Source organism: Marmota flaviventris, chromosome 13, assembly GCF_047511675.1.
Source record: "Marmota flaviventris isolate mMarFla1 chromosome 13, mMarFla1.hap1, whole genome shotgun sequence".
NCBI lineage: Eukaryota > Metazoa > Chordata > Mammalia > Rodentia > Sciuridae > Marmota > Marmota flaviventris.
This window is the reverse complement of record NC_092510.1, coordinates 92,045,987-92,068,499: the sequence shown is the minus strand read 5'-3', so window position 1 is coordinate 92,068,499 and position 22,513 is coordinate 92,045,987. Positions and strand designations below refer to the sequence as shown.

Here is a 22,513-nt window from a genome sequence, read left to right as displayed (position 1 = left end):
TCCCTCCTCTCCTTTTAGTGAGATCCTTTGTGACACTCTTTTTGCTATTCCAAATGAAGTATAATCAGCCTACACTCACAATTTTTAAAAACCTCACTTTAAATGCTTTGTAGAGTGGAAAAATAAGAAAACATTCTTTATAACAAAATACATTTCAATGAGTGAATACTTGGCACTCTTACACCATGACATAAGGAAACAGTCAGATGCTGGCACCTAGCTATAATGAGTAACTTTCAATAAAAGAAAAGTAAGATGATATTGGACAGTCTCTTCTCTATTTAGTATTTCTCTATTTGACATTTTAAACTACTTTCATATATACTCACTGGGTGTTGTATGGGTGACACAAATGTCACTATGCCATCAATGATGTCTGAAATAAGACTTGATAAAATTCCAGAAAAAGGGCCACATGTCATTTTCCCTCTATTTACACAGTTCTAGCATCCCTGGAAAATTGTGGCACTCAATTTAACTCATGAACAAAATACTTTGCATTTCCGTGTAACATGAAGTTAGGTTCTGGGCCATCTTCATGTCTTCTATAAATATATCTTGCTCCTTCTCAAAGGCACGGCGGGACATTCTGTGAGGTGCAAGTCTGTCTGGCAGCCCAAGCCCCTGCTACTAACTGCCAGCGATACCCTTCATTCACTGTGACTATCACCAACACCCCCAGAAGTTTCCAAAACCCTCCCTAGGTGGCAGTGCCAGCCTCACTGAGACTGGATTGACCTAGATGAGCAGAAGGATTTTCATGTCTCTTCCTTAAGAAAGGCAAACTCTGGATATATTGCTTGAAGGCATTTAATTTTTTAACATATTCCAGAATATTATGTCTAATGCTGTGCATTTGCCTGATTCCTGCTTTGCTTTATGACTCAGAATGGGCCTGGTCTATCTCCCTGCCTGGGTGGAGAAGGATCCCAAATTCACCACCTCAGGCGGCCCAAGCTCACACACAACGAGTGTGTCACAAGAAGGTTTGTGACCTCTCAGAACATGACTCCATCCTGTAGTCAGTTTTCTTACAACCTCTGACCAATGAAGAGCTTGTAGAGTATTAGAAGCCTTACGCAGAAGAATTCTCAGGGAGCTCATCAGACAAATGCCTCCATGGCACAGATGAGGAAGCTGAGACCCAGAACAGGAAAGAGACTTGGCCAAGTCACACGGAGAGTCAGAGATACTGATTGAGCCTAGAGTAAAAAATGTTGGTATCAAAAAAAGAAATCTTAGGACCAGAAAGGGGCCTGACCATGTCCAGACCACTTCCCTCAGGGGTGGGATCCCCTCTACACCTGGACCCGTAGTCAGTGGATTAGTCAGTTTTTATTGCTGTGCCCAAAGTACTTGACAAGTACAACTTAGAGGAGGAACAACTTGTTTTTGTTCACAGTTTCAGAAGGTTCAGGCAGAAGCATCACAGCAGAAGAGCATGGCAGAGGGAAGCTGCTCAACTCGGGGCAGCTGGGGAGCAGAGAGAGAGAGAGGAAAAGGGAGGGGGATAGAAACCCTCCAGGGCTCCCCCAGCGCCTACTTATTCCAACCAGGTCCCAGCTCCCACTAGTCCATTTAGTAATCCACTGGTAGATTAATCCACTGATGAGCCCAGAGCCCTCAGGATCCAATTATCACCTAAAAGCCCACCTCTGAACCTTGCTGCCCTGGGGACCAGGTTTTTGACACGTGAGCTTTGGGGAGATATTCCAGATCCAAGCCATAACAGTCAGGCTCCAAGCCGTACTCGCTCATCCTCAAACATGGGCAATTGAAGATTTCCAAGGCAATTCATCAGACAGTGGAGTTTCCCTGACATTTAAAATATTCTCGAGTTGAGGCTCTTCTCCCTGTGTTTCACCCTCCTTTCACCATTGCTGTCTGGATGTGGTTTGGCCCTCTAGGTCCCACGGGACAATAGACCCTGTGACAACCCTTTAAAATTTTTTAAATGATACCATGCGTCTTGAGCTTTCTTAGCTACAGGCTCTGGCACTGTACTTGGCACTGAGATTATTGGGATGACCAAACCTGACATGGTTCTTTTCTGTGGGGAGCTATCGTTATAACAGGAAGACACACAGCGTGCTAGCAGGACCACATGTGCGGAGGAGGACTCTGCCTCTGGAGACGGTCAGATTTGCATCTGATACCGTCTTTAACGACAGGCGTGACTTGGTTATCGCCTCAGTCTCTGTAAATCTCAGTAATGGGCGCCTCGTGGCACTGGTGGGAGGATAGCAAGAGACAGAATATTGAAGAAGATGCTGTGAAGCAAGCATTCATCACCAGCACTGTGACGCCCTGTGAATGCTGGCTTCTTTCTCTTTCCTAACGCCAGTGTGACACGCTCGAAGCAACTTCCAGAAACCCAGAAAGGGCTTAAAACTCAAGATAAAATGATTTACCTCTGCTGCTCTTGGACTTCCTCCTTTCATGACGAGGAGTCATGCATAACTGGATTAAAGTCGAATGATCTCACAGACTAATTGTCGTAATATTATAATATATATTGACTAATGTCACCATGGACTAATGTCACCTTCTTGTCATACTTCATATATTGACATTATAATCGGTCCACATTATTAATCTGAATGGTTGTGAGCTCCTATCGGTGTTCCCTAAGCACATTTTAATTTTAAAAGCATTTCCTTCTATGTCTGGGAAGTGCCGGAGCAGCAAGGTTTATCATAACCTCCATTTGGCAGATGAAGATATTGGTGGTGTTGTGTGACAAATGCCCTACTATCACAATTGTATGTATGTATGTCCTCTGTGGCTGTTTCGTTTGGGAGTGTTATGTCCTGATGTGCTGAAATGCCCGTCCTGCTGGGAGTGCAGCACAGCTGCCCGTCCCTGTGGGCCACAGGCGAGGTCTGTTAAAGGGAGTGGGCTTTCCCGTGCCGATCGGCAGAGGATCTCCGGAGCCACTCCTCCGGGGAACCCAGGTGTGCTGCCGGGCCTGGGAAGACATCATCCTCTGCCACATGAGGACAAACTTAAGAGCCCTGCCGTGCTGAGACAGGAACCTCTTGAGAACAACACGCTGCTGCCTGCTCTCGCCTGCTTCCTTCCCCTCCGCTCCACTGGAGTCGTTAATTGTCTTTTAAAAGCTCAGACTACGGTTATAGGAATTAAGAAAGAATTGGGGCCCAGGCTTGGTTCAGAGCCTTAAGGCACCTATGCCCCCACCCACCCAGTCCTTGCCCGTGGTGGTGGTGAGTGGCTCATGAGAACCCCTAAAGGCGAGGTCAGTTTTAGGGAAGCAAGGCTACCCTCATGCAGGGAAGACCCCCCTCCACGGCCCTCTTGAATTTATTAAGGAAGATAAGCTGAGGGGCCGTGACCCTCGGGTTCAGGAAGTGGGTTCTGGGCTAAGGCTTCCTGCAAGTCTTTGGGAGGAGCGTAGCCCAGGTCTTGCTACCCAGGTCCAGTGGCTACCTATTCCTATGGAAAGGCAAGGGGAGGGGGAGACACAGATAGTGTTTGTTCAGGGAAAAGTGGCTTCTCTAGCTGGCCTTTGGTGGCACAGTGGGATTCCTTTTTACCCCTCTGCTCAGCCTGGCTTCCAACTGGCAGCCCCACAGAGCTGCAGAGCCTCAGGGGCTTGCAGGAGACCCTGTTCTCATTCTGTTGAGTAAATGATCCCATCGGGCCAATGACAGCCCAGATCCCGAGCCGGCGCTGGGAGGAGGTTGGCGTGCCTTTCACACAGTCTTGGCTTGTCAGTTTCCATCCAGCACTTCTGCACACGGCTGTCCCTGTCCTCTACTCTGGTGCAGGGAACAAGCAGACCCAACCACAAGCCATGCTGCGAGTGCTCAGGGCAACAAGGGACCAGTTCGTGGCCCTGGTCCATGAAGTCGTCCCACCTCTCCGCCTTCCTCCTTAGTACTTCCATCCTCCTGACCCTTTGGCATGTGGCTTGCAGATCCCCCAATTGCCTGACTTCTCAGAGTGTCAGATACCTTATTTCTAACATCATTAAAAACAAAATTACACACACACCATGCAGAACAAGATGCAGCACGTGAAAAGAAAATGCCAGTAGATTTCTCCTAACAAAGAACTTAAGACACACTATAGATGCTCATAAACAGTTGGTTGCATATTTTTTTAAAGAGAGAGAGAGAGAGAGAGAGAGAATTTTAGTATTTATTCATTTTTTTTTTTTTTTAGTTTTCGGCAGACACAACATCTTTGTTTGTATGTGGTGCTGAGGATCGAACCCGGGCCGCACTCATGCCAGGCGAGCGCGCTACCGCTTGAGCCACATCCCCAGCCCCAGTTGGTTGCATATTATTATTGTATTTTAAAGTATCAGGCTGTGAGCATTCCTCTAGGAACTATTTACAGAGTCTGAAAGGTGATAAGATTTAGCAGAAAAAGTATGGCTTTTAGAGATTTGAACATACACCAGTATCCAGATCCTGGCTCCCCAGTGCACCAACTGTGTAACCTTGAGGAAATAAGTATCCTTTAAGCCCTTTCACAGTTTCCTTGACTGCGACAGGGGTAATGGTAGTATTTGTGTGAATCATATGAAATTGTGTGTGTGTGTGTATATATACACATACACATATGTATGTGTATACCATATATATGATAAAGTCGTACTGTACTAAGTACAAATTCTAGATATTTTATATATATATATGGTTGCGTCTGTCCTAAAAATTTGGCAGTTTCATGTGGCTCACCCTGTAGTGCCCACCCCCCAGAGCTGCTTGTTAGAACTGGTCTGTGGGAAACACCAGCACAAACATGCAGAATTCAGTCCTTGGGATGACTTGGGAAACCACTGCAATCATACAGGTGAGAAATGCTAAGAGGACTCAGGGACCCTGAGGTGTGCTACGAAGTAGAAATGTCAGAATTTGGTGACTGGGTGGGGTGGGGGATGAGGAAAAGGTAGAAGACAGGATGATCCCAGATCTCTGGCCTGGGGACATGGGTGGAGAGTGGTGACGTTCACTGACAGTGGAAACACAAGAGGAGTAGATGTGACAATGAGTTTAGTTTTGGACGTGTCACATGGGTAGTGATACGAGTCTGGAGCCCAAGGGAGGTGCGCTCCAGAGTGGGGAGTTACCAGCATTCAGGACCCACTTTAGCTAGAGTCCAGAGAGTGGCTGGAATCACCCAGCCTTAGCATTTGAAGTGACGTCACCTGTGATCCCAGGTATGGTGTGACTTTGAACCAGTAAGAGAATGGGCAGAATCCAAGAAGCATTTGCCAGGAGCCACTCCATCCAAGCCCTTTCTGTGTTGGTCAGGGACAGAGCAGGCCAGGGACAGAGCAGGCCAGGGAATCCAGATCTGAGGGCGATGGTTTCCTGCATTCAAGGAGGTAGCAGCCTCTCTTTGCAGGGTTTTGGAGTTCAGGGGAAACCTCTAGTACAACACATGGGAATGAAAGTGCTGTTCCTTACCTTGCAGGGTCAGATCTCATGTGGACATGCCGACATGCCCAGCCCATTGCCTGGCACTGATCAATACCCCAGAGGGTCAACACTGCCATTTTGTTCAAGAGAGTATTGGGAGGGAGGGAACTGACTTGAATGCTCCGAAACATGACACTGATGTTCTTGTGATCCACATGACACTGATGTTCTTGTGATCCACATGACACTGATGTTCTTGTGATCCACATGACACTGATGTTCTTGTGATCCACATGACACTGATGTTCTTGTGATTCTTGTGCTTTTTTTTTTTAATGTTTAAGGTATAAATATGGCAGGAATATGAGAGACCAGGGACTCTGTGATGTTGGGCAGGAGGAAGGGCCCAGCCTGTGACCTGAAGCGCTCTTGATGGTAATGGAGTCTTATACATTTGGAAGTCAGTTAAGATTAGTTAGTTCATTAGCAGGAAGTCCTCATTATTGGAAAAGGAATTTAGCTGGAGGGAGAGCTCCCTCGGCAGTGGGGTGTTCTGTTCTGGGTGGGCTCAGCCATGATGCCTTCTGGGCCTCTCAGCTGGAGCCTGAGAGGAAGCAGAAAGCCATCACAGACAGGAGGCCAGCAAGCCGCGGCTTGGGCTGGACTCAGCAGTGATGGCCCCAGGACCGTGGGAAACATGATGTTGCTATCCACGGGGACCAGGAAGCAGTGGAGACAGGTCCCAGTCCCAGGGGTGGAGAACTACAGGATAATGTAGAAAGGGGTTTAGGTCGGGATGAACCTCCATCAGGAATCTGTTGGACAATCAGACTAATAAAATTAAAATGATAAAAATTGGTACTGTACTAAGTACGAATTCTAGATGTTATTAGATACTGTTGATCCTCCTGGAACCACAGGGACACTGACATGCAGAGCTGGCCAGGCCCGACAGCCGGTGCTGAGGTTCGGATGTGGTTCCAGTGTGTCCCTGAAGGTTGCATGTGTTGGGGGCGTGGCCCTCAGGGCGGCAATGTTGGGAAAGTGGCACACCTTTAGGAGGCAGGACTGATTGGAGGTCTTTATGTCATTAGGGCCCATTAGGGTCATGTTTCAAAGGGATTGAGGAGAAGAAGGGATTAAGGTAGTTTCTCTGAGACACTGAGTTCTCACAAGAGCTAGATGTTAGAGTGAGCCTGTCCCCTCAATCACTCTTTGGCTTCCATATGGCCATGGGATCTCTCCCTCTCGCATGCGATCCCATTACTGTGATGCCATCTGCCATATAGCCTTCACTCAGGCCTAGTCAATGTCAATGCCATGCTATGGAACCTCCAAAACTATAAGCTAAAAAATAAACTCTTTTCTTTACAAATTACTCAGTCTCTGGTGTTTTGTTACAGTAACAGAAAATAGACTAATACAACTAGGAAGTGGCTATACTGAGATTTGAACTAAGGTCTCTCTGACACTCTACACTCTGCTGTTCCCCACAGACAATCAGACATATGGATTAGGTGGATATCAAGGGAAGCATCAGCCTGGGGGGTCTTCATGTGCTCAGGGATCACCCAAGGACCTTAGAATGCTGTGCTTCCAGCCTTTTGAGTTTGGCTTAGCACCCATGTGTTAGGAGAACCAGGTAGGGATGGGCGGAGGGCTGGCTGGGACTGGGCCTGTGGGGAAAGACGAAGGAGGCAATACAGGGCCAACTCACAGGACTGCTGTCGTTGGTCCCCTCAGCCCCAGCAAAAGAGGTCTGGTCGGGAAGAGATCTGAGAAGAAAAGGGACAGTTTCCCAGAATGACTTATTCCTTCTTGTTAAGCAGGTTTATAGTCCCAGATGTGCTCTAGAGTGGCTTTTTGATTGCTCATTAATGATGGATAGATCATGCCCCACATAAAGTGACCATTCCCCAAGGGTGGGACCCGTTTCGATGGCATTGAACACAGGCTGGATTTGAGGTGAAGCACGCGGAGGGCGGGCTCCTCCTTGCCTCTTGGTTTTCTTGAGGAGCCCGCATCAGGCTGTGTCTGCCTCTCAGGCAAATTTCAGCGCATCTTCCAAAGAGCAGCGTGGGCCCAGGCCCGACACTTCCATTGCACCGTCCAGCTGGGTAACCACAGGCTCCTGCTGGATTCTCTGGGCCTCAGTTTCTTCATTCTCTACAAAATGGCAATTTGAAGGCTAAATAAAACGATAACTCTGCGAAGTGTTGGATTCTGTAATAGCACCCCCCCACAAAATGTTATGCCATTGTTCAGAATGAGAAGAATGTATTCCAAGGTTTCTTTGGAAATGACCTCTTCAGATGCCCCCGTTCATGATGGTAGAAAGAACTCTGGGTTGGAAATCTGGAGACTTGGGGTTTCCCTTTGTAAGGGTCCGGCGAACGACGGAGGAAGAGACCACCAAGAGACCGACTCATGCAACAGCAAAAGGGGGTTTACTGAGGATCCAGCGCACTGGGGCTCCAGGCTCACTCAAGAAGGGAGAGCGGCCAAGAGCCCCGAGCAGGGGTTGAGCAGTGCTTAAGTACACTTTTTTGGGGAGGGCAGGGACTTTACATCCATCACAGTCCCCTTTAACAAATCAACATACACCGCGGGAAAATCAAACAACAATTCTTAAACATGATTAGTACATTCATTGGCGGGAACAGGTCGGGCGGGAGTGATAGGTCAGTCCTAAGGAGGGGGATACATTCAAACTGATTGGTTTGGGCCCTGAGATGCCTACGTGCCAAGCTGCACAGGGTCTAGGTTATTAAACAACTAAATGGTCAGGGGGAATATCTACTGGGCAGTCCCGGGAATTGTCCTAACAGCTACGGGAATTTCAGGTTTTGAGTGTAGCATAGGAACTTTACAATACCTGGTCCTTTACATTTTAACTCAGGCTTTGCAGCTTAGAGACTTTACCCTTTCACCTTCTGGCTCTGCTACTAGCTGTGTGGCCTTCAGCACGTCTCCATGCCCCTTGACCTCAGTTAGTTTATAAAGTGTGTGTGCACTTGCGCGTGCACGTGTGTGCCATGATCATTCCTTCTTGGGCCTTCAAGAGCTGCTTGTGAAGATTCGGGGGAGCTGAACATGGAGAAGGACTTGGAAAAGGAAAGGACCTAGTGGAGGGAGGCAGGCCAGGAGAGCGTTCTCAGAAGGAAGTTTGGGCTGGGGTGTAGACAAGGGGTGGGAGCCCTGCAGGCAAAGGGGCGGCAGAGAGGCTGACGGAGGCCCAGGGGGGCATGCATCACTGCACAGAGCCTGATAGGGACGGCGGGGCGGAGCAGGGAGTGAGTCTGGCAGGACGGGCTGGTGCTGCCTGCCAAGGAAGGGGCCCTTCAACACGAGCCATGCCAAGGAGTCACACATGAGTGGCCTGCTACACGACCTCAGAGAGCGAATGTGGTTTCTTTTAACCATCTGAGTAAACATGACACTCATCAGTGATAAAACCAACATTTTTTTTTTTTTTTGTACTGGGGATTGAACTCAGGGGCACCTGACCACTGAGCCACCTCCCCAGCCCTGTTTTGCATTTTATTTATGAACAGGGTCTTGCTGAGTGGCTTAGCACCTCGCTTTTGCTGAGGCTGGCTTTGAACTCGCCATCCTCCCGAGCTGCTGGGATTACAGGTGTGTGACACTGTGCCTGGCATAGGCTTTTTTTTTTTTTTTTTTAACTTACCATTTAGGTTTTCTTAACTGGAATGTTTCCAAAGCCAGGGGGTGGCGAGAATGTACGAGCTCACAGTGGCGGGTATTCCTTTCCACGTGGCCTGCGTTCCCCCTGTCAAGAGGCTTATCAGGATACCCTCCCTCCAGCTCAAGGTACCCCCCATCTGAGGTTAAAATCTGAGTCTTGCCAGACACCAGGTTTTTTTTTTCTTTTCTTCTAAGATTGGGTGAGTTATTGTGTCAAAGTTAATTATCTCCAGGAGATTTTGGACAACACAGTCTGATTCAAAATGCGATCGTCAAGGCCTGAGTTAGCTGCGTGGCCATAGCTGCTCAATTAATACTCATTCAATGAAGGGAACTCCTGCTCGCCCTCCCCACTTCCATCCAGTGAGACCTGCTCCTTTTCCTGCATGCGCTGAATCCCTGAATGGCACCATCACCCCCATAATTGATGAAGCCCCAAATCCCGAGATGGTCTATGACCCCTTCCTCCCTCCCTCACCCTTCACATCCTTCCAGTCGCCAGGGGCCCCTGACCCGACTCCCTCTCTTTCATTCCTGTGTCTGACCCCATCATCCCTGCCCCAGCTCAGGCCTTGGGGACTTTCCTGTGCCCCCAGGGGCATGTGCCCCCTCCAGGGCATCTTCTACCAGCAGCAGATCTTCCCACAATGCTTATCTAAACAAGTCGCTTCCTTCTCAAAACCTTTCAATAAGCCCCCCTCACTTCAGGACATTGTCCACACTCCCTAAAACGACTCAAGGCCTTTCCCTAGCAGGTCCCTCCCTCATACCCAAACCCCATCTTCATTCTCCTTCCTCACACATATCCCTCATTCATTCTGGACATAGAGTCTGCAATCTGAGTGTCGATGTTCAAATCCTGGCTCATGATCCGTTGGCTGTGTAACTTCTGGCAAGGTACTTAACATCTCTGGGCCTCCATTTCAATGACATAAAGTGCACAGAGCAGCGCCTGATCCACAATAGGAGATTGATAGTGTGTGAGTGGTGGTGGTGTGACCTGGCCCCTGCTGAGCTCACTAGTGGGATTTCCAGTGCACTCCCTTCCTCTCACCCTTGCTATCTCCTCCATTTGCCGTGCCCTGGAGTCCCCTGCTCTCTCCTGCCTTCTATTATCTGCTCAAGCTCTTCCTCTTGGCCCCACCACTCCACCTCCTGCTCTGCCCCTTGACTGGCCCTTCTCGTCCTTCCTGTTTAGCCCTGGGAACCTGCCCACAGGCTGCCTTCAGTCTGAACCGGCCTCAGGAATTGCCTCGAGCACTGGGAGTAGGAACCTGCCCTGGGTACCAGGCGCAGGCTGCTGCAGCGGGTACCCCCCACCGCCCGCCTCCTGCCAGCATGCGCTTCGAGATACCTATTTTGTCTACAGAAGCTTGTCTTTGCTTAAGATCTGCAGCCTGTACCTGTGACACCAAGGGCCTGTGCGGCTGAGATTGAATGCAAATCCTCCTGAGTGACGCAGGGCTGCTCTAATTGGCTTTGACTTCCCTGGTATTGCAAGCCCAGTGTTTCTTCAGAAACCGTCCTCTTCCCTGCCCCTCACTGCGAATAGCGTCTTGTGGCTTGGTATTCCAGCCGCCGCATTTCTCCCTCCAAATATTTTAGCTTGCTTCTCCCAGACGCCCAGCTGACTTCCTCAGATGCATCATAAATCTCCCACTCTTCTAGAGCATCCCAGCACGCTGATCACAACAGCACAGCGTGACCTCTCGGGGTGATTAATGCCACCTGCGTGTTTGTAACACAGCCTTCAACTGTGGAGATGTCAGGATAAATCACCGCTCGGCACTTGTTAGCTGGGCTGAAGCCAGGAACCTTAGTGTGGCCCCTGTATTTTATAGGTGAGTACAACAGAGCTCAGGAGGTTAGGCGACTTTCTCAAGGTCACACAGTCAGAAATCGCCCAACAAAACTGGGACCCAAATCCAGATTTTCTGTTTTTCACCTCAATATTTTTTCTCCAACTCATCAAAAGCTATTTAAATTTTTTTTTTAAATTTTAATTTAAAAATCGCGGTAAAATATACATAACAAAATTTATTGTCACAACCATTTTTAACTGAAGTTTAGGCCATTGAGTACAATCGTCTTGTGCAACCATGGCTGCCACCTATCTCCAGAACTTTCTTTATCTTGAAAAACGGAAACTCCATACCCATTAAACACTAACACCCGATTCCCATAACCCCACCCCCTGGCCACCACCAGTCCTGTTCCATGTCTAAGAATTTGACTATTTGGTGGACCTCACATATATGGAATCATAGTGTTGGTCTTTTTGTGTCTGGATTACTTCCCTGGCACTCTGTCTTCAAGGTCTGTCCTTGTCATGGTTAGAATTTCCTTCCTTCTTCACGCTGAGTGCTATTCCATTTGCTGTGATGATGCTTTAACATCTCAGTGGAGTTGTAGTTTTAGAACAAGGCGACTTTCCCAGGCGCATTTCCTAAACATCCACTAGGGGGCGGTAAAAGATGCAGAAATTCCTCAGTAAGCCTGATGGGTGCCGAGTAATCTGGCCACAGCATCCTCGGTATCTCTTTGAGCCGTCCACCTATACGTTACGGAGATCATGGATTTCACATCCAGCAGCAGTTTTGGCGAAAACCAGAGATACCACCAGCTGTACTCTCAGTGCAAGTCTTCCTCACACTCTTGCTGACACCCCGCCGGAGAACTTCATGCGAGATGATGGTTTCAGATTGTATTTTTATTTAACTCACATTAGCTTGATGATTCTTGCAGGGAGTACACATCACAATCACCTGTAGTGATTTTCCTAAATACACATGCCCAGGTCTCAGCTAAGACCTAAGTCAGAATTTCTGGGGCTGGGACCCAGGTATAAGAACCAGTGTATTCGTTCTTAGCTTTAGTAATTGGCAGTGGGGGGTGGGAGTGGGGTCTCCCTAGAATAAAAACCTCAGAGCATAATGGGTATAAATTCTGAAAAATCATTTCCTTTCCCCCAGTAAGTGTCTAAAGGGTCTTGTGGCTATGGGAACCACATTCTGAGCAATATGAAGCTTTCCTATAGATCACACCTATATTTTAACCAGTCGGGAACCCACCCAGACAGGAGATTTCTGAAAACTGGAGAAAACTGGCCAGCTCAGGATCCACAGATACAGTTCCAAGGGGCCAAACTCTTTGGTGTGAGGCCAGTGCTCAGACACCATTATTGCCTGACATGTTGAGAGAGTCTCCCCTGTAATAATCAGAAGAGAATTTTATCTTACCAAAGGCAAAAATGGATATAGTGAATCTGAGATGGGATCAGGAAACCTCAGTTTTCAGCTTAACCATCCCACTAGTCAGTTATGGGACCCAGGGCAAGTCATGTCACTTGTCTAAGCCTCAGCTTCCCCTTTGAATTATGAGAGGATTGGACGATGTTGATCTCCAAGGATACTTTCAAGTCTAAAAATTCAATGATTCTATTAGTATTAATAGTCTGGGTTTGTAGTCACTACTCACTCAGGCAAAGAGCAGAAGAAATATTCAGTACTGCAATGAATGACAGAGACTATTGACCAGGCAGTTTAATTTATTTAAGGCATATACACTGAATTCAAAGGAGAAAATATCACTCCTCATAATATATTGAGCTGTTAGTATCTTTGGCACAGCAAACGCTTTCCAGAGGGAAAAATTAGCCATCAGTGCAAACTTGACATTTTTCACTTCCTGACCATAACTGCCATTTGTCCGGGACTCTCATATTTACTGTAAAGCGCCACGTGTATGAATGCTTTGGATGAATATTAAATAACTACATAAGCGTCAAGGTCACAGTTGCATGAAGGGCTCCGTGGAAGGCCCTGGGAGGCTGGCATTGATCTCTTGTGAAGTTCCATTCTCGAATCCTGCTGACAAGGGGGAAACAATTGATGTGGACCATTATTAAGGCTTTAAGTGTTTCTCCATTGTTAAAGATCTTTTACAAGCCCGGAATAACTGATAGTGCCCGAGGAATTGGCAAAAGCTTCACTTAGAAATATGGGCTGGTCGAAGAGATAAGTACATCCCGAGTACAGATGTCCCGGGTCAGGCTTACACAGCAGAGGTGGGGGCCATGGGGTGCAGCACCAGGACAAGCCACCCACTTGGCCGGCCGGGGTCTGCTCTCAGCTACATGCCAGAAGCCTCAAACTCTATGGCTTTCTCTTCCTCTCTGTTTCCACCTTTCCATTTCCTCTGACTCTACTCTCCTGGTGAAAACCTCCTCTCCTGCCTTTTTGTCCGTCTATTCTCCATAGTTGCCCAGAGCATAGCACAAAGTCTGGTGTCTTAGTCCATTTTTCTGTTGCTATAACTGAATATCTGAGACTAGGTAATTTATAAGGAAATTTATTTCTTATAGTCCCAGAGACTGGGAAGTTCAGCATCAAGTGCTGGTATCTGGTGAGGGCCTTCGCACTGCACTATAACATGGTGGAGAGCGAGACAAAGCAAGCAAGCTAGCTTGGGTCTCTCTTCCTCCTCTTTCAAAGCCACTAATGCTGTTATGGGTTCTACTTTCCTGATGTTATCAAATTCTAATTACCCCTTAAAAGCTTGTTACAATTTGGACTGTCACTATCCTCTACAGGTCATGGGTAGAAAGCTTTTTGGCCAGCCTGTGGGAGGGGGTGGACCTCTAGGAGGCAGGGGCTGGTGGAAGGAAGTGAGGTCACTGAGGGCGTGTCTCTAAAGGGGATCCGGGACCATAGTCTCTTCTTATTCTCTCTCTACTCCTGGTTGCAATGAGGTGACCAGTGTCCTCTTTCACGTACTTCCACATGGTGTGCTGCCTCACACCAGGCACCCCCAACGGCGTGAACAAGTGACCATGGACTGAAACCTCTGAAACCACAAACCAAAATTAAACTTTCCTCCTCTAAGTGGCTTTTCCCAGGTGTTTTGTCACAGTGATGTGAAGCTCACTCGCGCAGCTCCATTTTCACATATGAGTTTGGGGATCCAGTTTTCAACACATGGATTTTGGGGAACACACTCAGTCCACAGCACTGGAGGGATCAGGAGTGTGTGAAATGAGGCCCAACTGCAGGTCAGGACCTGGACTGCTCAGGGGCCTGGATAATTAATTACTGAGTGTCTTGCTGTCCCGGAGCTGGAAGGAAAGCAAATATTGTGGATGACAAAATCTAGTTTCAAAAAGATCTCAGCAGACTGAAGGACAGGCGAGTCTACTAGCTGAACTTAGGAATGGACGGAAGTGATAAAATGGGCACTTCCTGTGTGTCAGCTCTGCTTGGTGTTATGCTTGGCCCAGGTGAGGGTGCAATTTCACATCACTTTTGAAGCGAGGGAACAGGGACATGGTGATACAGAGGAAGGTACAAGGGCTTTAGAGGCATTGATCTAGATTTCTGCCCTCCACCTCTGATTAGCAGAAAAATTTTATCTTTTAATAATAGTAGACGGGGGGGGGGATTGGTTGTCTTTCACAGCCTGCTGCATATATTTTCTCATTTAATCCTCAGCCGAGTCATATTTAGCAGATGACAAAGGCACAGATAACTTCTGTCACTTGCTCAAGTCACATAGTTAAGTGGAAGGGCCAGGCAGTCTGACTGCAATACCCATTCTTAACAGTGGGGGCGCCCTGTGTGTTTCCAATATTGCAAAAAAGAAGCAGCCATGTTTTTGTGAGGTTAGATGAAATAACTTGCCTAGTGCAGTACCTGGCACATGCTGGGCATTCACAAAGGGCATTTGACCACCCTGAATATTCTCATCATCATTGTTTGGCATATGGCTTGCTCCAGGGAGGAGTAATAACCTGCAAAATGAGATTTGAACCCAGGTTTTGTGACTGCCAACCCCTGTACTCTCCTTCTCCCTCTGAAGCAGAAGATTGAGGACGGTTGTTATGCCACTGTCTCAGAACTTCCCTGTGTCATCCCTGTGGAAGATGCGTGGCGGGTACTCAGTAGGCGGGGATCATTTTGTTCCTTGTCCACCAAATGTTTTCCCCGAGGGCCTGCTGTGTTGGGGATCCAGAGAGGAAAAGAGAATAATGCTAACCATTCTTTTTCCCCCTCCCAGATTCAAATGGTAAAAGATGACAACCCCTCCTGGAAGCCCACTTTCATTGTGAAACCTGACGGTGGCTGTCAGGGTGATGGAATCTACCTCATTAAAGACCCCAGTGACATCCGGCTGACTGGGACCCTCCAGACCAGGCCAGCAGTTGTCCAGGAGTACATCTGCAAACCTCTCCTTATCGACAAGCTCAAGTTTGACATTCGTCTGTATGTCTTGCTGAAATCCCTAGACCCCTTAGAGATTTATATAGCCAAAGATGGACTCTCTAGATTTTGTACAGAGCCATATCAGGAGCCCAGTTCCCAAAATCTGCACCGGGTCTTTATGCACTTAACCAACTATTCACTGAATATCCACAGCAGCAACTTCATCCACTCGGATAATGCCAGCACGGGCAGCAAAAGGACTTTTTCCAGCATTCTTTGTAAGTTGTCTTCCAAAGGTGTTGACATCAAGAAGGTCTGGTCTGACATCACCTCCTTGGTGATCAAGACTGTCATCGCCCTGACTCCAGAGCTCAAAGTTTTCTACCAGTCGGACATCCCCACAGGGAGGCCGGGGCCCACCTGCTTCCAGGTAACCACTGCCAGTTCCTGCCCTGAGTTCCCGGTCTTGACCAGGCCAGGCCTAGGGAGGGCTCCCTGGCTTGACCATGGGATGAGGGGTCAGGGGCTGGGGGGATGGTCACAGGTGGGGACAGGATGGTGGCCAGTGTGGGCTTTGGTGTTAAAACTTGGGCCTGACTTCTAGCTTTCTGTTCACTAGCTGTGTACTCTCGATAAGTAAGTCACTTCCTTTTTGTTGCCTATAAAACAAGACCAACAGTACCTGCTTTAAAGGATTCTTTCAGAATTCAGCGGGACACCATACGGGAGGCAGGGTGCCATTTGTACCTTCATACCTTCATTTGACAATTTTTGCCGCCACTTAGCAGGGGTCAGGCATTGTCTTGGTACCAGTGAGACAGTAGGTCAGATTCCTGCTGGCTGACGCAGAGTCTCAAAAGTGGGAGAAAAATACTTAGGCAATTATTATAGAGGGTTGCAAGTGCTAGAATCAAATCAGTCACGTCCTGGGTCCCGGGTGCTGTGAGATGTGGTGCATCCGACATCTCCGGGTGGGGAGTGGTCAGGGAAGGCTTCCCGGAGAAAATGGTAGTTGAACTGGGACCTGAAGGAGGAGATGAAGCAGGCAGGGCCGGAAGGAGTGGGAGTGGCAGAGTGTTCTGGGGGAGACCCGCTTTTGCCCTAGAGGGAAGAGGGAAGCATGGTAAGTTGGGGCTCTAAGAGGGGTTGGGTCTAGTGGGGGGTTTCAGGCAGAGAGGTGGAGGGAGGTGAGGTGGCAGAAGTAGATAGGACAAGTCGTGGAGAGCCCGAGGCAGTGGGGGCCACCAGAGGACAGGCTGTACTCAGAAGTGCATGCTCCAAAGAACACAGCACCTGCAGGAATGGACGGAGGCCAGGCCCGGGGCAGGGAAGACACCAGGCAGTTGCTTTCCTACAGGCAAGGGAGGTGCTGGCTGGATTGGGAAGTCTTGGTGGAGATGGAGAGGATCAATGGCAGTGCCATTTAAGGAGGTTGGATGGCTAGACTTGGTGACAGGATGGGATTGAGAGGAAGAAAAGAGTTGGTCCAAAGAGGGACAGGAGGAACGGAGTCAGGCTCGCAAGTGGCTTGGGCACTTGGGTGGGTGGACAGAGGCCACCCGAGGGGACCAGGCTAGTGGTGGGGGTCCAGTAGTTAGGCTTGAAGTACCTACGAGACACTCCAGTGGAGCAGGTGGCTAGAACATTGGGTATTGGGGTGGAATTCAGGAGTGAGAGGTCTGGGCTAGAGAAAGAGATAGGAATTCATGAGAGTTGCGATGTGACCGCAGACATGCAAAGCTCAGGGTGAGGAGAGGCCAGAAGACGCCGTGGGCACCATTGGGTAGAGACTGGGGAGCCAGCGAAGGAGGCCAGCAGTGGTGTGGAGATCTAGGGAGGGGGTCAGGAGAGGAGGTCCTGGAATGCTGAGGAAGGGCCCTCAGAGAAGACACGGGAAGGGCCAGCTGCGTGGACCCTGCCGAGCTGCCCCTCATCACCAGCAGGTGTACTGGGGACTCCCTGAGAATTGTTTTTAGCAATGAGCCGGTGCGTGGGAGGGGGGAAATGGAGAAGGCAGAACACCTTCAGGTCACTTAGCTGCCAGGGTGGTGGGACAGGAACAAGGACCATAGGCCCTAGTAGGCACTCTCTTCTGCCAGCAGATAAGTCAGAAAGGGGAAGAAAAGACAAGAAGGGCCCCTCTGGGCCCCTCTCCATCTACTCTAACGTTGTTTTGTAGCAATTGATGTGTATATAAAAAGAATATATGGAACACATTTGTAAGCCATGAAGCCGAATGAAATGCTCATCCCCAGCCACCTCCCAACCCAAGAGCTTGGGTTAGTATGTCTCCCCCACCCCCTTTTCCCCTCCCACCCTCAAGGCAGCCACATCCTGGATTTTATGTTTAGCATTCCCTTGCTTCTCAAAAATACTTTCATTATGCGCGAATGTATTCCTAACCACTATTCTGTCTTGTTCGGATTGCTTTTAAGCTTTATAAAAACACTATTATAAAGCCTGGAGTCTTCTGCAACATTCCTGTCCACCACTTGCGATTTTTCAAAAGTCCATCCGGGCTGTTGGTCCTGCCTCGTTTGCACTGCCGTATACTGCCTGGCGGACATGCACGGTGTGTCTATGAGCCCTTCTGTCAGGGGACATTGGGTGTTTCCAGGCTATAGCAGGAGGACCCCAAAGTGAAGAGAGAAGGAATGGGGCAGTGTCTCCAATGGACGGGGTGCTCATTCACAGGCAATCATTGAGACTGGTCCTCAAGTGCAGCCCCATACCCAGAGAGGCTCCTCCAGGGGCTGGGCACCAGGCATCAGGGCTCCCGGGCAGGCTGGCAGAGGCCTTTGAGAGGAATTCAGGAAGTGACCAGTACCAGGCGGGGATAATCATCATCCAGAGATCTTGAACTCCAGGCTTTTGGGTCGCAGGCAGGATGCCAGACTCAGCCCTCAGGTGGATGGTTTAAGACAGTAGGAAGGTTAAGCCAGCAGCACTTAGGGGCAGGGCCCGAGAAACAAGTCCTGACCCATGCCACCAAAAAGTGAGGGCATCGGAGAGCTTTGCAACGTGGACGCGTTCAGGGGTCATCCTGGGGGAATGTGTGGTCGCATCTGTTTGACGGTGGCAGCTATTCCAGGAGTATCATGTGGGCTCTGGCAAGCACAGCCAAGCCACAGAACCCTGGCATGGTCAGAGTGGTGGGGGGAAGGCCAGGATGGCCGTTTTGCTGCTTGTCTTGCTGTGGACAGGCCACAGTGGGCAGCCATCAGGGTGGAACCAGGGGCCCACACCGTGGGGGACTGCAGGGCAGACAGAGGGAGCCGCTGGTTTGGACAGATCATGTCTAGTAAACGGAACCACAGCCTTGTGACCATTTTCCACCACTTACCCACACTAAATGCTTCCAGGCCTGGGGAGAAAGGAGGAGCATGGGCCAGATGCAAAGCACTCTCCAGCTGAATCTTTACCACCCTGTGTCCCCTCCCCCCCCCCCGCCCCCTCTCTCTCTGTAAATCACCTGCACTCACTTCCCTGCCTGCCTTTTTAGAGGTATCGTAAAATAATGTAGGTGAAAGCACTCTGCCTGTGTATAAAGTTTTAGATGTTTGGAATCTGTTTTACCCTGCATTTCAAGTACAGAGATTGAGAGAAAATATTATCATTTTCTCCTTGGAGTCCTCTCTTGCTTGCTTCATTTTTGTCACTCGGTAGAGCACTTGTTAGTAGAGGTTTAGAGACCCAAACTGACTTAGAACACAAAGGCTTAGTGGCATGTGTGCTTCTGCCATCCATTACCATGTGATTTTGCATAAATCACTTGATGTCTCGGTGCCTGAGTTTCCTCACCCATCTCATGACATTGTTGTCCATCTCAAAAGAGGTAAAGATCACAAAGGGCTTTGCAAATTGTAATGTTCTGCACAGATACAATAAATTATTTCTTTGCCAGGCAGTCCCTCTCACTTATAGCCTGGACCTGGCCCAGAATACAACATTCCAGAACGTTCTCTCTAGCCAACAAAATTACATTTATCTGAACCACGTGACCGTGACCCCTTTCCAATCATAGCCACAATAGCTACTTGGGAAACTGTGATGGCCCCGAGCAGCGGCTGGCACTGCTGAGGCTGTGGGCAGGGTTCCTGTAATCTGCTTCTTGGGAACATGGCTGCCCTGTCATTCCAGCCTGTCCTCTGTCATTGCCCAGGCAGCCCCAGCAACACGTCCTCACGCCTGTCTTCTGATGGCAGTGGTGCGGCGCTGGCTTAAAGAGCAAGGTCCATCTGGGTGTAGATGATTCATGTGGCAGAAATATACACACAGAGGGAGGGTTTCCAGATCAGCTTTCAAAAGCATTCTTTCCCATTCTGTGGCTTGTGCTGGATCTTCTTCCTGCCCCTGTGTCTAATTCTGTCCTGGGCCATGACCCTTTCCTTGGAGGGCTGGAGGAGACACCTTTTCTCTAGGTCCTAAGATATTCCTCCTTGACTTCTCTGCCCTCTGTGACCTCCTCCTAACCCTGCAGCCCAGACACTCCCACAGGGAGGAGGCCAAGACATGGTACATTGGTCAAGGGCTAACGTTCTGTTCTCCAATGCCCCAGGGTTGAGCGAATCCCAGCCACATCCCTTCCAGCAACTCCAGCTGGTGAGCTTGTCAAGTTAACCTCTCCTAGCCCGGGTTTCCTTACCTTCAAGTGGAGAGCATATTTGTGCCACCTCCCAGAGCTCAAATAAGAGCAATAAAATCAAATAAGACAAAGCTGTACGGAACAGTTAGCACAGTACTAGCACAGAGTAGTCACTTATTAAATGACAGTTTTTGTGATTAATACTAATATCTATTATCTAATTATCTATTGCAAAAATGGTTCTCAAATTTGTCTATGAAGAAGTGCCTTGAAATTCTAGGAAACCATGAAATATTCACATTTTAAATATATCTGGAGCACTGGTGTCCCAAGGAGCATAGTTTCGATCCCAAGCCCCTGGCCTGGTATTTGTTACCCGCTAAGCCCAGCCCCATCCTAGCCTCCCTGTACCTGCCCCTGAGCCCTCAGTCTCTTGGCCGTCGTGGGTGTTAGTTCTGCCCTCCATGCTCTTCTCTCAGGGCCAACTTGTCCTGCTCACTCCTGTTTTGCTCACATCTTGCAAGGTGCTGCTCAGCATCCTGCCTTCTCTGTAACAGCTTCCGCGACCACTGTGATGTCCAGGGACCTCACCTCCTACCACCCTCCCTCTAGCTCACTCCTTGTGGTCAGACAAAGGTGGCCTTTGTTCATCCTGTTTCTTCTGCCTGCAATGCCCGTCCCCAGTTTGTCTTCCTCTGGACTCTGACATGTCCCCTGGGCACCTGCTGAGACAAGGCCTTGGCTGGTTGTGGGGCATGTGGCTATGGATAAGGCGAGGCCCCTTCCCCTAAGGAGTGCTCCATCAACTGAGGAAAACCAACCCGTGAGAGACACAGTTCTTTGTAAGCTTGCTGTCAGGGCACACAGAGTGCTGGGAGGCTTCTGGAGGCTTCTGAGGCAGAGGAGGAGATGTGCTATGTTGCTCAGGGAATGAAGAAGAGCTTACTGGGCAGGAGGTAAGAGCATCGTGTTCTCCTGGTTTCCTTCCTACCTCACGGGCTGCTGCTTTTCAGCTTCTGCCTCTGGATTTGGCAATGCTGGAGATCCCTGGGGCCCAGTCCTTGGGAAATTTGTCTTCTTATCCACTGTCACTCACTAAATGAGCTCGTGCAGACCTGGCTGTAAGAACCAGCTATACAACACTGGTCCCCAAGCCATACTTCCCAGTCTTGATCTCTCCTTGGTGTATCCCACGGCCCACCTTAATTTTCCATTCTGATGGCTGGTGAGCACCCAAAACCACGTCCACAGCCAAGCTCTTGAGTTGCCTCCCAAAGCTACCGTCCCTTCTCTTTCCTGTTTCAGTAAATGAGCAGCATTTCTTCAGACCAAGCTAGCGTCATCGTCCTCCTGTTCCCCTCCTTTCTCCATCCCATCCATCCCATCCGTAAGCAACTCTGAAAACACACTCTAAAATATTCCAGATGGAACCCCTTCTAACCAGCTCCTTTGCTACCACCCAGTCAGCCTTTGCCTTGCACTTGAAATACTAGGGTAGCCTCCTAATTAACATTCTTCTTCTCACTCCCACTACCTATAGCTGATTTCCCACACTGTCGCCAAAGAGATTCTTTTAAAATGTAAGTTGAATCAAGTTCCTCCCTTTGCTGGATCCCCCAATGGCTTTTTCATCGCACTTAAAATCCCAGCTCCCTGCCACGAGCTACCAGCTGCTCTCTGCATCCATCTCTCGTGTTTCTGTCTGACCTCATCTGCTCTCCCCCTCCCTCTTGCTCACTTCTTGAGGTCATTTGTAGGTGGCCTTTGTTCTTGCTGTTTCTTCTGCCCCAAGTGCTCTTCCCCAGTTGTTCACAAAGGGCTTACTGTCTTGCTTCACTCAGGCCCTGTTCATATGTCACCTCCTGAGATGTTTGCTTCTGGTCAGGATAGAATAACAAAGACGGAACTCTACCTCCTTTTGTAAACAACTAGGCCACCAGAAATATGTATGAATGTGTACATGAAGTAAGTGTCTTAGGCTTTGGACAATAGTTGATGATTCAGCACTGTGGTCCTCGAGAAAGGGGGAAAGCCAAGCTCTTCATCTGGAGGCAATGGCTGGAACATGGGACAGAGTGGGGGACCTACACAGAACCTAGTGACCTTGATTAATTGAGGAGATGAAGATCAAAGTTTGGGAAGGCTCAAGTGGCTGGAAGTTGCGGGGTGGGTTTCTGGCTAAACAGAAAGAGAGCTCCAAGAATCATTATGATTCCCCTGTGAGCCTTTGTGGAGTCCTAGACCAGGGGCATGTGGAGTGTTAATCCACAAAACTGGACAAAGAATGACCAGGGAACTAACAAAGTGAACAACATCCAGAGCTCATGCAGGGGAGGGAGGGGTTCCCGGTTCTGAATGGCTGGAGTAGAGAAGCTTTGTTGGTTTCTGCAAGCATTCAGTCAAGACTCCAAAGGAACTCTGCCTCAACCTTAAACAACAGGATGTGAAGGCATCAGAATGATCTGCGAATAACTGAAAAACAAAGACTAGCACTTTAAAAGGTAGACAAAATCCAGATGCTTAGCATTGTAATTCAACAATGTCATTATCCAATTAAAAAATCACTAAACATTACACAAACCAAGTAACCTATACCATGGGGGGCGGGAAATCATTCAATAGATTCAAGATATTAG

The 22,513-nt window shown here is 48.8% G+C and overlaps 1 protein-coding gene across 1 annotated transcript in view; it reads left to right on the top strand.

The window, feature by feature from the left end:
• Ttll11 (tubulin tyrosine ligase like 11) overlaps positions 1–22,513 on the top strand; it is a 228,989-nt gene that overhangs the window by 71,113 nt on the left and 135,363 nt on the right. Inside the window, exon 4 of the mRNA XM_027935834.2 lies at positions 15,147–15,722. Coding sequence (XP_027791635.2) covers positions 15,147–15,722 — 576 coding nt within the window. The remainder of the gene's footprint in view (positions 1–15,146; positions 15,723–22,513) is intronic.